This window comes from Oryx dammah, unplaced genomic scaffold (genome assembly GCF_014754425.2).
Source record: "Oryx dammah isolate SB20612 unplaced genomic scaffold, SCBI_Odam_1.1 HiC_scaffold_1, whole genome shotgun sequence".
Classification (NCBI taxonomy): Eukaryota; Metazoa; Chordata; class Mammalia; order Artiodactyla; family Bovidae; genus Oryx; species Oryx dammah.
The window spans coordinates 97,987,365-98,003,188 of NW_024070185.1; the positions used below are offsets into that span (position 1 = coordinate 97,987,365).

Sequence of the window (15,824 nt, forward strand, 5' to 3'; positions counted from 1 at the left end):
GTTGCCATGGCCTTCTCCAGCGGTTCTTCCCAACCCAGGTCTCCTGCATTGGAGGCGGCTTCTTTACCGTCTGAGCCACTGCGGAAGCTGCGTTAATATACAAAATGTTTTTTCCCTCTCTCTGCCTTGCTTCACTGTGTAACAGGCTCTAAGTTCATTCACCTCACTGACTTTTTATGGCTGAGTAGCATTCCATTTTATATAACTTCTTTATCCATTCACCTATCAATGGACATCTAGGTTGCTTCCATGTCTGAGCTATTGTAACTTGTGCTGTATGAACACTGAAGTGCACGTGTCTTTCTCAGTGTATGTACCCAGTAGTGGGATTGCTGGGTCATAAGGTAGTTTTATTCCTATTTTTTAAAGGAATCTCCATACTGTATCACTCATTCATTCCCACCAACAGTGCAGGAGTGTTTCCTTTTCTCCACACCCTCTCCACCAGTATTGTTTGTAGATTTTTTAATGATGGCCATTCTGACCAGTGTGAGGAGATACGTCATTGTAGTTTTGATTTGCATTTCTCTAATCTAGTGGTACTGAGCATCTTTTTGTGTTCGTTAGCCATTGGTATGTCTTCTTTGGAGAACCGTGTTAGGTCTTCTGCCCTTTTTGACTGGGTGGTGGTTCTGGTATTGAGCTGCGTGAGCTGCTTGTGGAGATTATCCTTTGTCAGTTGTTTTATTTGCAGTTGTTTTCTCCCATTTTCTCCCATTCTTTTCATCTTGCTTATAGTCTCCTTTACTGTGCAAAAGGTTTTTTTTACTTAGGTCCTGCTTGTTTTTACTTCCACTACTCCAGGAGGTAGGTCAGAGAGAATATTGCTGTGATTTATGTCAGTGTTTGCCTATGTTTTCTTTTAAGAGTTTTTAGTTTCTGGCTTTACACTTAGGTCTTTAATCCATTTTGAGTTTATTTTTTATGTGGTGTTAGGAAGTGTTCTAATATGCTATTGTATACATGTAGCCATTGTTTTCCTAGCTCCACTTATTGAAGAGGCTATATTAAATGATTATTGATAGTTTACATAATTCAGATTTAAGTACCACATGACCCGTAAGTGTTGGGTCATGTGACTCTTTACAAGATAAGAAGGAATGTTATCTTTTAAGGAGTTGTCTAATTGATGCTAGAATGTTGCTCTTTACAGTTGAGCAGATATCCCTACGGATGGGGGAGATTTGGCCAATGCATGATGCAGAGCGGGGAGAGGAGGCCAAAGGTCCGAGAACTGTGATGTTTAAATTCTCCTTGCCTTGTCATAAACATGGACTTTATTTCACATCCTCTATTACCTAGAAAGGATTTATCATATTGGATTTAACAGTTTCTGTACTGACAGGGATCCAATTTCATGCTGCTGTAAATGACATGCTGTAAATCATCCTTGGGCATTTTCCTTACTTTGCTAGGATGGCTATAAAAAGTCACTTCTGCTCACTCACTTTCCAGGTCTCACCACCCTGGCTCCCGTCCCTGTTCCTCCATAAGAATTGTCACAATCACTCTGCATTTAGGCTTACAGCAGCACTTGGTAGTTAACACACCTTCCTTTTTGAAATGTTTTTTTTTTTGCTTTGGGGGTTTAAAAAAACACAACCCTCTTGTTTCCTCCTTTCCCTCTGGCTTCCTTTATGTCTTTTGTTGGTTCCCACTGTACTTGCTCTAAATGTTGAGAGCTCATCAGGATGTTTTGAGCCTTTTCTACTCTGGATGCTCTATCCTGGATGTTCCCATACATCTGTTCTTAGCCATCTACATTATGATGTCTTTCAAATTCCTATTCTAGTCCAGACTAGTACCTAGCAGTCTGCATGAGATCACTCATCTTAAATGGTACACCACAAAAGCATGTCTTAACATGTCCCAAGAGAACCTGACCTACCTCCTACAATCCCCACCTTACTCATTACCTAGAACCCCAACCACTCATTTGTTCAACCCGAAAACCTGGCTCTTTACCTTGGAATCCTGCTTGTAGGAGTCCTTGGATTGTCTTTTCCTAAATGTTGAGTCACTTTCTCTCTCACCTCTCCACCATCTGTGCCCATTTGTTTTGGCCTCATAGTATATGTGGTTTCCCAGGTGGTGCTAGTGATAAAGAACCCACCTGCCAATGCAGGAGACGCGGGTTTGATCCCGGGGTCGCGAAGACCCCTGGAGGGCATGGCAACCCACTGCAGTATTCTTGTCTGGAGAACTCCATGGCGAGAGGAGCCTGGCAGGTTGCAGTCCACAGCATCGCAGAGACACAACTGAAGTGACTTAGCGTGCACGCATAGTACATACCAGTCCATCAGTCATTCGTCTGCCTTCTAGAATGTACAGGGCGGTAGGGTAATAGTTGAGCATTTGTCCTCTAGACTTGTTTGGTTTCAACCTCTGATCAGCCACTGACTAGTGTGGTGCTACTGTTCAGCCTCTTTGCTCGTTTCCTCACTGGGAAATGGGGAGGGAGTATAGTATCTACTTCATAGGATTGTTGAAAGATTAAATTATAAGGATGGTAAGAGGCATATGATTTAATTCTATGATTTTTTTTTTTACTGTACAAATTTAAAAACTGTTTCTGCGAGCATTCCTCAGCCATTTGCTGTGTCTAGAACAAAGAAACAAGTGTTCTTTGAATGAAATAAATGGTAACTTCCACACTCTTTGCCACTTAGGTTGGAATTTCTATCCGGCCTATAAAACCAGTATCTTACTTAGAATCAAAATTCCCACTGTAATGTTTGCTCACAAGGAGCTCCGTTGTGAACCACCTATGAAAAATTCCTAACTGGTAATAGGACTCTGTTACCGAAGTTGGCAGCTCATTGTAACCTGAGACAGGAAATCTCAAATCAGAGATAAACAATTCCTTCATGGGCAGACATCAATTTTGGTCATGAGAATCATTCAGAGAACACAGGAGATAAAAAAATACTTCCTCTGTGCATAAATTAAAAAAAAAAAACACCAAAAAACAGAATTTTAACATACTATTGTTATCTGTGCATTGGCCCCAGTAAGATTTTTCTAGAAATACACAAAAAAACCCTTAAACCAGTGGCCTACAAGTTTACCAAAAAAGAATCAAGAACATATGAAAGTAACTAGGTGAAGCAACTTAGCAGCAGCAGCAGCAGGACGTTAAATACCATCCAATGGCCAGTTTTCATTTATTTTGAAAACTAGGTAAAGACACGAGACAGGTTTAAAAAGTGTAGAGTTAATATTTTATTGTCACTTATCAGATGGCAGTAAGGTATATAATCTTCATACTTGATCTTTCCTTTGTGTAAATAAAAAAAAAAAATTACAAGTTTAAACAGCCAATGGCTGGTCATGTCTTCAGAAAACATGATTAGATTAATTCATTAATGGTGGCTTCAAGTTTTTCCTTATTAGCTCCAGAAAATTCACTCACCTGTTGAGAGAATATTGAATTGCCATTAGATGTAGCACGGCATCCCTCTTTTGTGTATCAGATATGACTACAGAATGGGTTAGACAGGAAGTATATACTTATTTAAAATTTACATCCATGGATAACACTCAAGTTTAACAACAACAAAAAGTCAAGGCTCAATTTTTCTACACAAATACCTCTGAACAAAGATAAATGCATTGTGATATAAATATGAAGGACCAATCACACGGATTAATCAGCAAATCCCTGTGACTTAACAGAGATTAACAATGAGATGTCTCATTATGTACTTAATGAAGAATGACATTTAAATATTCTTAAAAGGAAAAAATGGGGATGTGCTTCCCATGTGAAAGGTAAGTCGCTTGTTTGTTTATATGCCAGGCTAGCCTGTTACCCAGCTGGTTTGCAAAGTCAGGTGTACCTACCTTCTGTCCTTTTTTAAAAAACTGGAAGGTTGGCATGCATTTGACTTCACACTCTGCAGCAACATCCTGAGGAGAAGAGAGGTATAGCAAGAAGATAAAAACAAGACTGAGTATTGAGCGCTGACACCCGTGATCTAAAACCAGATTCTTTTTCCTGTTACATACCCAGAACTCAACATTAGGGCTTTGTGTCAATGTTTACATGCCTATACAATGATACAGTGGCACAAAAGCCAAACTGGTTATATTCTCAATTAAAATTTTAAAATATGTACTCTCATCTTTGAGATACTAGCCTCAGATACTATACAGTGACTCAGTTGAACAGAATTCTGTTTTCTTGAAGTGAAGTATGCAGATGATGATCATAGGCTAAAGTTCAGAGTTAGCAAGAGGGACAACTTGTTTACAGAGGACTTGTTCAAGAAGAAAGTCATGGTAACCTACAGGACAGCTCCAGACAGACTTTTCTGCTTTTACCACCCCTCACTCTCCACACCTTATTCACACCAGGTTTGGGGGGAAGATTCCATGAAAATGTTTTGGACTAGAGTGTCAAGTGAACAAGTTCATTAGGGATTCAAAACATCAGCTCAGCACTCAAAGAGGGCAGGGAGAGAAATGCACAAAGAACCATGCACTCTTAACTGCGTGGTTAGCAAAAGCTGTGAAGAACAGCAACCAAGGAGGCAGAAAGAACTCTGAGAAGCAGATCACAGAAACCAAAGAACTTTCACAGGAAAGCAAGGTTGGTACAAACACCGTGGCGTCTTCTAGTCAGGGATCTGGCAATGAGGAACACAGGAGTTAAAAACAGAGCGGGCCGGAGATCGAGCCACCAGTCAACGGAAGCAGCCTAACTTCACCTCTTCCTCTGAGACTGGAAGAAAAGTGTGGTTTAAATCTTTATGAAATTGCACGTGTACTGTTGCTAGTTTGGGCAGGAAGGGTGGCAGACAACTGCGGTTCTTTTCCTCATAACCTTTACTTTTTCTTTAAACACTGCACACCAAGCAGCACAGGGCAGTAAAGGCTGCAATAAAATGGCTAGTAATGTACTGAATGCCTTGTACATTCCAGGCACCAAACACTTACTGAAACCAAGAGTTACGTGGAAATTAGCAAGAACATTTGTTTAAAACAATAATGAAGATCACAACATTTTAATTGTACCAATTCCAGTAATTCAGGATGAAAAATGGGGTGGAGAGTTGACAGGAAGACAGTGAGCTGCACATGTCAAGGTTCAGGACCTTGAGGGTGAGTAATCAGGAGACCAGGCTTCCCAGATGGTGCCAGTGGTAAAGAACCCACCTGCCAATGCAGGAGGCACAAGAGACGTGGGTTTGCGCCCTGGATTCGGAAGGTCCCCTGGAGGAGGACGTGGCAACCCACTCCAGTATTCCTGCCTGGAGAATCCCACGGACAGAGGAGCGTGGCGGGCTACAGCCCATAGGGTTGCATAGAATTAGACACGACTGAGCAACTCAGCAGGCATGAACAACCAGGAGACCCGGGGGACTGGTTTAGCTAAAAGATTAAAAAATGGTTGTCTATGGGATGAATCTGGTCCAGAGAGGTTGGTTGGTTCATGTAAGTGCTTTGAAAAAAAAAAATCTCTGAACTGCTTGAATATTTGGGAACACTGGCTGGCTCCTCCTAGCACTGGAAAAGCAGCTGCTTACTGCAGTTCCCTCACTCTTAAGTCGCCAGGTGGGTATCATCTTTCATGCAAGCAGTTGGCAGAAGCCTCAGAAGAGGTGGCTGTTAGAAGGGCAATGGGGTAGAAATGGTGAGCCACCCTCTCCACGACTTCTAATCAGAGAAACATACAGGTGGTACAGCTGACCTTCATCACCCACGAGAGCATGCAAGACAACAGGAGGTGGAGATAAGGCAGATGGAGCAGAAGGATCTCGAGCTCACCTCCTCTCCTGAGCACATCAGAGTCACAACTAGCTGCTGAACATGACCATTAAGAAAGACCGGAAGCTTCCAAAAAAGATATTCTACATCCAAAGACAACAGGGCTTGGACACTGATCACAACTTTCAGGTGAGAAAGCTACTCCCAAAGCTTTATGAGCAGAAAACACAGGGTCCCCATCAATGGAAATGATGTTCTGTTCTCAGGTTCTGGATACCTCACACAGTCAGAGCCCGGCACTCCTGCACTGGTACAACTGCCTAACTTAAAATAAGCTAAGTCATGAAAACACTAATGCTTTTGAGAAAGCTTCCAAGTGTTTCAATCATGTTCATATGTTTTATGTCTTAAAATTGCAGTCTAAGTCTTTACATGATAAATTTTTAGTTAAGGCATAAAGAATTCTCTCACTGGGTGATGTTACATACACTCCAGTATTCTTGCCTAGAGAATCCCATGGACAGAGGAGCCTGGAAGGATGCAGTCCATGGGTTACCAAAGAGTTGGGCATGACTGAGCACACATGTACTAAATGTAACAAGGCTACATTCTGCCTTAAATTTCTTTCTGGTGGCTTCTAGCTTAGCATTTTGTCCCACATGGTGTAGTGGTAAAGAATCTGTCTGCCAGTGGAGGTGGGTTCGAGCCCTTGTTCAGGGAGATCCCCTGGAGAAGGAAATGAAAACCTACTCGAGTATTCCTGCCTGGAAAATCCCAAGACAGTGGAACCTGCTGCTCTACAGTCCACGGGGTCATAAAGAGTTGGACACTACTAAGCAACTGAGCACCGAGGACAAAAGTACCTTTAAACCTGCTCTTGTCACCTTTTATCAACTCACTCCTGGCTATTCTAATCGAAACGGAGACACATGGCATTCTAAGTTACTTTGTTTCTTTTAACTTACAAGTATCATACTCTGTAGAGCTGGGAGTAGAGTCTACTCTTAAGGAAATAAGATCAGTCTATGATTTGCAAAAGTAGTATTCACACTTTGCTATGCATACAAAATTGTTTTGTATGTATACCACATTCTACGTCCATGCCTTCTGACTGTCCATTTGATTTATTACACCTGAAAGATAATCTCCTCCAGCTCAAGTGTTTAGAGATTCGTCTATTAAAACTAGGTGCTGTTTGCCCCCAAATACTATAAACATTAAGTGCCCTGGGTTTGGAGTTCACGGGCAGCAATTATCTGCATAAAAAAATGTAAAAAAAGATTCATTCCTAAAACATTCCATCTATGATATGATCTAATGTTCAAAATGATGATATCCCTGTTATCCTTCATCTGCATTCCTTACGAGCCAAAATGAGATGGTTTTATCTACAGTGTTCCAAAGCAACCAGAGGATCCACTCCTGGAATCTGTAAATTCCATGGGGAATAATTCGTGGCATGACAATGAATTGCTTTTTGTTTACATTACTTCCCTTGCTAATTCTGCTGACTGACCAGGTGTGTAGGAACAGACAGTTACTATGTGTATGGGACAACCCAAGAGTTCTGGAATTCAGTTTTTACTGCTGCAAAAGATTGATAAGGCTATTTAGATGGTATAAGAGTATGAACAAAAATCTACATGAAAGGTCAAAGTGAAAGGTCAACTTATGAGAGGGTCATTTTAAGGTCTAGACACTTTCAGGGTGACGATGAGGATGCCAACCAGGACTAAAGGAGGGACTGTCATATGGACATCTTGGCCTGCTCCACACACTTACTTCCCAGAGGTTCTGGACTGAGGCAGAGAGCATCATGCCCAGGGCCTGGCACAATACTACAGGGGCCAAATCCCCAGGCTCTGCCTGACCGCTCTTCCTTCTGTCCTGCAGTCTCATCACCTGTGCAGTGGGGGTGCTGATAAAAACACTCCTGGTTAAGCTGGATGAGATGACATAACACAGGTAGAGGGCTTAGTGCAGCATCTAGTATGTGTTAATACTTCCAAATAAAAATGTATTCACTTGATGCCTGATAGGATTAGAACCAGTTTCTCTAGTCCCTTCCAGGTGCCATCTGTACCTGGCTAAAGTGACCAGATTGAGAAAAAAAAAAAATTAGGTTAAAACAGGGAGCAAGATTTTTTCACACATACTGTCTGCTCTTACTTAAAACACCCAGGACACACAGAATAACTGTACTTGACAACCATATAAATTCATTCATTCTATACCTGCTATAGCCTGACAGGTGTGCTATGTAAAGGGGAAACAAAGGTAAGACAAGGTCTCGGATTCAAAAAAACTGACAGACCATAATGAAGGACAGAAACAAAGATCAGAACAGTCACAGCTAAGCTCACTGAGAGCTTATGTACCAGGGACCATTCTGAACACGCACAGGTCTTATAAGATACTGACAACTGCCTTATGACGCTCCATCAATGTGATTTTACAGAGGCTCAGCCCGAGGCACAGAACTGAGCTTTACCAAGCACACACCGCTAACACGGGACATGATCCTCCCATCCCACAACATTCAATCCAAGAAAAAGGGCAGAACACACCAGGGGAACACAGAGGAAGGGAACTAACCCAATCTGGGCATAGAAGGCAGTAACTAGAGAATTCCTGGAAAGGATGTGAAGTTTACGTCCAGGAGTTTGTCTGGCAAGAGATGAGAAATGTGCTGGGAATAAGCAATGCGCTGCAGGGTGGAGCCCACAGGCTTAGGAAGTCCTGCCACATCCCCCTTTTTATAGACCCTTCTGGATCTTTAGAATTTCCATGTTTGCTCAGTGAATAAGCAACTTTACAAAGCTGGTAGGGCAGGTATTAAGATCTGGTCATAGACAATGGAACCAAAGCTCAGAGGCAACAAGGATGAGCCTAAAGCAGAAGTCATTGGGCCAGACTGGAAGCCAGGTCTAGCACCCTTGTTGCCACTTTGTACGTAACCCACTCTCGTCCCTCTGAGGTTAGGTGAACCTGCCCACTCAAATTAAATCCCAGCTCTGCTACCTACTGTAACTCTATGGCCAACCTGTTTGTTTTCCCATCTGTAAAATGGGCAATATGACAGGACCAAGGATTAAATGAATTCATACTTGTTATGCTCTGAGAGGTGGTGAAGGACAGGGAGGTCTGGAGTGCTGCAGTCCACGGGGTTGCAATGAGTTGGACAGGACCGAGCAACAATGCTCACAGAACAGTCTGCCTGACCTAAAGTGCTAAGCATACTTCTTTTCTCAGCTCTCTATCAAGGTACCCTGGTGCTTGGTCTTTTCAATTTCTATTTGTTGAGCATCTTGGATTGTTAGGTAGACTCTGTAGGCTTTTAGAAAGAGGACTAGTAAAGTCAGGAAATAGATGCCTCAATGATTTTGTTTTAGGATGTGATATACATATCTCCTGACAGCTAGAATTAAGCTTAAAATTGGCACAAGTACTTGTTCTTCTGAAATAAACTTTTTAGCTAGGGTGGTAGTTGTAGTGTTTTTCTTATTTATGAGAACAAGCAATGTGCAATTCAGAGAAAAAGGGCAAGGCAAAAAGTTCAGCATTATTCTGGATTTCTAGCCACATACCTGACAATCATCCACATCTACTTCGAGGAACACCACGTTGGAATACTTTTCAGAGAGCGACTGGAGAATGAAAAAAAAAAAATCCACAAAGATTTACCACTGGCTAGTGGCAGTCAACACACTTAAGCTTCTTAAATGGAAACGTAAAAGTAGGGACTAAAGATGCAGATATTTAGACTAGGGACAGGTAAGCATAAAGGACATTTTCTCTGAATCAAATTCTTCCTAGTATAAAATAATTTAGAACACTGATTTTGATTCCTGAACTTCAAGTAGGGCCCATGTTTCAACTTGAAGAAAAACAAAATCACTTAGACAACCAAATTAAGTTTTGAAAGTTGTCTTCCATGGGCTGTATGTATCAAACTTAAGTTCTAAATTAAGTTGTTATGCTATGACTTTAGATGAAAGATCCAAAAACAAAACCTCTTTCCTAGTGTTGTGACCACCAACCCCAAACAGCTTACAAAAGCAGAAGCTGGCTCATACTTACATGAAAGAAAGGCTTGATCATTTTGCAAGGCCCACACCACGTGGCTGAGAAGTCGACTACTACGAGTTTCTCTCCTGCACTGTTCAAGGCTTCCTGAAAAGCGTACTAAGGAGGGAAAGAGGAAAGATGATGTTAAATTACATTTATTTCCAGAAGCCTTGATAAAATGTGACACAAAGCACAATCTGGAGGTCCTATTTTCAGGGCCTGTTTTTTAATTAAAAAAATGAAAACCAAGCAGATAAACTGAAGAAATCCTACTGTGGTGCGTAGTGTTACTTGCTAAGAATGAAACAAGTATGATGTATACAGTGTATCAATGTTCATGTCTTCACAAATACAAAATATTATTTGGTTAATCCACATCCAAACTAAGTAAATGAAAGGAAAATAAAGATATTTGTATTAAAAGTGCTTCCACATCAAATCTAGGTATATAGTAGACATTCATTAAATGCTTATTGATTGATGCAAGCAGTCACTCTTCAACTGAATGCCACAAATGCACAAAATTTTGCAACTAAAACAGATGTTGCTTTCAAAACGAAAACTTCTTGATTAAGCTAATTTTACCTATGTTAGAACATTCAAAAGCTAAAAAAAAAAAAACACAAACTTCTCCACACCCTTACACCCAATTACTGTTGACTTTTAAGCATATATCCTTATATTCTTTTTAATGCAGTTTCCAGAATTGAGATCATACTCTTGATTTATCATTAATTTCTGCTTTCATTGTTGACCAACTAAAAAAGTTTTAGTCCTTCATGAAGGGAATTTTGTTATTTTTCAGAAGCAATGCTTGTTGAATTCCACCAGCAGAAATGATCAAGAAATTCCTCACCACCAACCTCCCTGAATAATTTACCAATGGTGTTGATACTGTAACCCTAGCAACGTAACATTCTAGTTAACAAGGGACTCATTTTTAACCACAATTAGTCAGCTGCTGCTGACCAAAGCCTCGGCCATGAAGAGAAATCAAAACACAAACATCTATATCTGAAGTCTCAGTTTTCTTCAAGGGAAAAGATGCCAGTCACATTGGTTTAATCAAAAACCAACACAACCACCCCCTTGCTTTGAAAGCTAAGAATCAGGTCAGATCTGGTCCAGTAAAGAAGGAAAGTAAATAAAGCACCATTAAAAAAAATTTTTTTAAGTGAATTCCTCTGAAGTTATTTCTCTAGATTTATAATTTCCACCTCATGTTTTAGGGAAACAATTCACAAATGGTGTTTCCCTGGGATGGTAGGTCATGGTTCCTGTTTGCAGTTATGCAGATACAAACCTGCACGCAAAGAAACACACCCCACCTTTGGGTATGACAAGGTAGGGGCACACAGGGTAAAAAGTAGAGAGATTATGTTTCCAAACCATCACCTATATTTTCCAGATGAATTTGCCTCAAAGCCTTCCCTAATGTGATTTTTTTTTAGGTCAAACCAGCCATTCTTTACTGCAAGATCCAGGTAAGACAGGAAAATAAGGAATGACAGTGTCTGCTCAGATGAATGCATGATTTTGTGAACATGGTTGGCTTTCAGTCAATACTGGGGAGGTTACTTTCAATCTAGAATATCTTTCAGCAATAAATTTTGGCTTCACTGAACATGAGTCACACAGCCAGGTATAGGTAAGACTTCATGACAAATTCTATTCTCTGGCCACTTAAGTTTGCCTAAAACAGACATCAGTTTGAAAATGAGTCAATATCAAGAAGCAAACCATAATCTCTAGCTTCCAAAAACTACCAGTGAGCATTGATAAAGGTCCCCATCACTGACACAAAGGTTCTGAAAACAAAACAATGCACTCATATTTGGGGCAGATAAGTAAGAGCAGTTTCCGGCATCTCTTTTCCTAAACACACCCATTCCAAAGGCAAGCAGCAAGCCTAAGAGTGGTTTGTAAAGCATTCAGTGAAAGTGCCCATGTGTTCAAATTAGGAGTTCAAGAATGGCAGTGGCCATTCTTGGAACAAACTGTTGATTTCTTCTTCGTCACTTTTACAGTCTAGGTATCCCACTTGGATCCGAAATAGACCCCAGTGGTTCTGAACTACCAAAACCTCAGCTGTCTTGGATGACCAATGGCACCAATTCTAGTCCATCAGAATGAAAATCGAAAGTGTACTCAATATTTACAAGAAAACATCCAAATCAGCTTACCTTTTGATTGACTCTAGATCATAGTTTTGAAGACCCATTGATTACAACCCCAGATCAGTGCTTTTTCTGAGTAATGAACTTCCTGTCACCCTTGTACATCTTGCCATTAATGAGGGGAGGAAAGTGCCACAACTAAATAGGAAACTAAATATGGCAACTAAAATAGGAAAAGACTGAATTTTGAAAAGACTATGCTCCAGAAATCAATCAATTTTTGGTTTGTAGTTGTATGGATTCTGAGACACATCAGCTAGACCAAAGATTTTTCACTCCTTTCACGGGTTTCAGAGATTCTACTGAAGTCGCCAGCCTCTACAGAGGATCACCCCTTACTCCCCCCCGCCCCCTCCCGCCCAAGACTGTTGCTACTCATTCAGTAGATACTGACCCCAGGCTTTCCTGTGGCTCATGGTTAAGAACCCGCCCGCCAATACAGGAGACGCAGAAATGTGGGTTCGATCCCTGGGTTGGGAAGATCCCCTGGAGAAGCAAATGGCAACCGACTCCAGTATTCTTGCCCAGGAAATCCCATGGACAGAAAAGCCTAGCGAGCTACAGTCCATGGGGTCACGAGAGTCGACATGACTTCACAACTAAATACACAACCGATGTTGACCCTAACCTGAGGAAACAGCCTCAACGCTGTATAAAGCGTCAGTAACAGAAACATTCATCGAAGCATGGAAAACTGACTAAAATGTCCAGCAATGTCTTCAGTTATTGAAATGATTCCAAAATCTTCTAATTACACAGAAAGAGTTCAGACTAAATGTGACCACAAACACACACCTCAGAAATAAAAACGTCAATTATCTGTGGCTGCTTCTAAGAAACAGATCTCTCTCCCCAGATTTCCTACAATGATCTTCATGTTTCTCGATCGTAAAAGGAAAAAAAGGGAACCATTAACATTGAAACCGCCATTCCTCGAAGCCAACCTCAGATCTGGACCAAGTTCGGGCACTCCACTCGCCTTTCCCTGCTTTACTGGGGTGGGACGTTTTCTCCCACTGACTTTTCTGACTCTGGATTAGCATCCATTTCTTGGGGCAGCGGGGTGGGGGGGGGGCGGGTCGCACAGTACACCAGACACTCTTAGGCTCTGAATTCTCCGAGCAGGATAGTATTAAGTTTGCAATAACTCTCGATACATGCAACACTTTTTGCCTTGGGCATTCCTAAAAGGACACAGCCGCCGTCGAGCGCACATAGCCGGGCGCGGCCGCACCCAAGGGACTCCGGGCTCCAGCGAACCCCACAGACCGAGAAAGAATCCCAGATGGGTAGGGCAGTGGAGGCCCCCGGGCCCAGCCTTGGGGACTGAGTCATTCCGAAGCCAGCGCTGCCGGAAACACGCCCCTGCGTCGCTGGAGGAGGAGTCCCGAGGGCGCGGCCCGGACTTCACTTCCTTGCCGCCACCTGGGCCACTAAAGCCGGACTCGTAGGGGTTGGGGTGGGGGTGTCTCCAGCCCGGAACCGCCCCTTTCACGCGGCCGCAGCACGCGTCACCTCTACGGCCCGGCAGCCGGGGGGGTGGTCTCCGGCCTAGACCCGCTCCCCAGGGAGCTCACTGCATCCAAAAGCGCGGGTGGATCACGCGGCTCCACGAGGAAGGAGTGGCGGCCAGCAAGCCCGGGCTTTCTTCAAGAAGCCCTCCACCTCCTTGCCCAGGCCCGTGTCCGGATAAAGATGGGGGGCCTAAGGCAGCCTCCCTCCATCCTCTACCCGATCGCGGCTTCCCGGCAAGAGGAGTGGCGGGGGCGCAGTGGAGGACTCCCGGGCGCTCTCCGCGCGCGTGCATCCTCCAGACACACTAAGTCACCTGGACCTTGCCCTCCAGGGAAGCCTGTCCGTCTCCTCCCTTCCTCCAGGGAACGTTCCACCGTCCCGGGCGCGCCCAGGCCCGAGCTTCCCGCAGTGCAAGGCCGAGCCGCCGCGTTCCCTTCCCCGAGGGATGCGGAGGGGTGGACTGCCCACCTTCGGCCCACCGCCTACCCCAGCTGCCTGGAGCTTCGTGCTGCGCCCTGGCATGCCCCGGAACGCGTACCTTGCTCTCAATCTGCTTCACCATCTTGGCAGCTGGGGGTCTGACGAGTGACCTGAAGGTGCAAGGGATGGAAACGGATCCGACGCGCCGGACGGAGCTTAGCCAGCTCGCAGCCCGCTTTCCCTTTATAGTAACGGTGGGCGGGGCGGGCGGGCGCGCGCGGCGTGCGTGCGGCGGGGACGCGCCCGCTCAGGCCTCCCGCGCCCGCGCCGGCGTCAGGGCTAGGCCCCGCCTCCCGGAGCCGCCCGGCGGGGGCGGGACGTCTGGCGGGGGCGGGACGGCTGGCAGGGGCGGGACCGCTAGCCGGGGCGGGACCGGAGGGGCCGGGCGGGGGCGAGCGCGGGCGAGGGGCGGAGCTCCTGGAAGTCTGGGCTCGAAACCTTCGGCATCGTCCACCTGTACCCCCACCTGCGAGTGGGAAGGCGGGAGGGCCATCAGGTGACCTAAAGGGCCCATGCCGGCGGCCACTCCCTGATCTAATCGGACGCGCCCAGAGAAGAGGCCATTTACGGTTTCTCGGAAAGACCCACCGTACCACCCCCCACAGCCTCACGAACCCCCACAAAATGCTGAGTAACGATAACCAGGAAGTGTCTCTTGGTGTGAGCCCCTACTCGCCCTCGCCGCCTTCTTTCCGGAATGTACCGAGTCGGTTCTCCTGGTTCCTTCTTGCTGTCCTTTCACTTTCAGCCAGGAACCTGCTGTTACATCGTGACACAGCAGTTTAGTGCCACTGTGAACTGACCCGGCTCCTGCCCGGCAGAGTTGATGCTGGTTGTTAAGTCCTGCAGAAGTGACACAGTTGTGACCCTGAGCAGGTGACCCCGGTTCCTCTGATTTCCTTACTGTAAGATGAGAATCAGGATGGTTCCTGATTCCTGGCGGTGCTGTTTTGAGGATTAAGTAAAATTCCTGTAAAGTGATTAGGAGAGTGCTTGACACATGGTAGGCACTCAAAAAATAGTTGCTGCTGCTGCTAAGTCGCTTCAGTCGTGTCTGACTCTGTGCGACCCCATAGACGGCAGCCTACCAGGCTCCCCCGTCCCCGTCTCCAGGCAAGAACACTGGAGTGGGTTGCCATTTCCTTCTCCAATGCATGAAAGTGAAAAGTGAAAGTGAAGTCGCTCAGCCGTGTCCGACTCAGCGACCCCATGGACTGCAGCCTACCAGGCTCCTCCGTCCATGTGACTTTCCAGGCAAAAGTACTGGAGTGGGGTGCCACTGCCTTCTCCGCAAAAAATAGTTATAACTAATTAAACATGGGAGCAGTCATTAATCGTGCTTGTTGTCATGGGGGTGGGCACGCTTGAGTTTATAATGGCATCAGCGTGTGCATGCGAACACACACACACACAGTGAGTACAGAGAAGTAAGCTGTTCCTGCTGACACCTGGTTGCCTGTGGCAGGCTGGGTTTGGCAGGATTGGGCGTTGTGGAAGGTGAGCGTGTGAAGCCAGGAGGGCAGCTGGAAGTGGAAATGGGCAAGCTGTTGAGCTGGAGAGGGGAATGGAAGTGAGGAGACCGGGCAGGAGTGGGACGATGTTGGGGCAGGAAAGCAGAGCATGATTTTTTTCAGACGGAGCACTCCGGACGCAGCTATGTCTAGGTGTGATCAGCTGGGATGGTGAAACAGACCCCTGGCTTCCTTCTTTCTGCTCTTTCAGAGAGGAGGGAAGGAAACCAGACGTTTTGATCCTCTTGTGCAGTTTCTAGAAGGTTGAGGAACACAGGTCCATGGGTTATGGATATAGACAAGGGACAAATTCTAAGGACAGCCCTAACAGCGGGAGGCTAGGCTGACCTGAATGCAGCAAACT

At 44.7% G+C, this 15,824-nt stretch overlaps 1 protein-coding gene across 1 annotated transcript; it reads right to left on the reverse strand.

Annotated features, from left to right (window-relative positions):
• Positions 1–3,194: 3,194 nt before the first annotated feature.
• Positions 3,195–14,163, reverse strand: TXN (thioredoxin). The gene is made up of 5 exons (XM_040241648.1): positions 14,008–14,163; positions 9,790–9,894; positions 9,297–9,356; positions 3,844–3,909; positions 3,195–3,412 (listed from the first exon to the last, which is right to left on the reverse strand). Exons 1-5 carry the CDS (start codon positions 14,029–14,031, stop codon positions 3,350–3,352), a joined length of 318 nt encoding a protein of 105 aa, XP_040097582.1. The 5' UTR covers positions 14,032–14,163; the 3' UTR covers positions 3,195–3,349.
• Between the last annotated feature and the right edge of the window lie 1,661 nt (positions 14,164–15,824).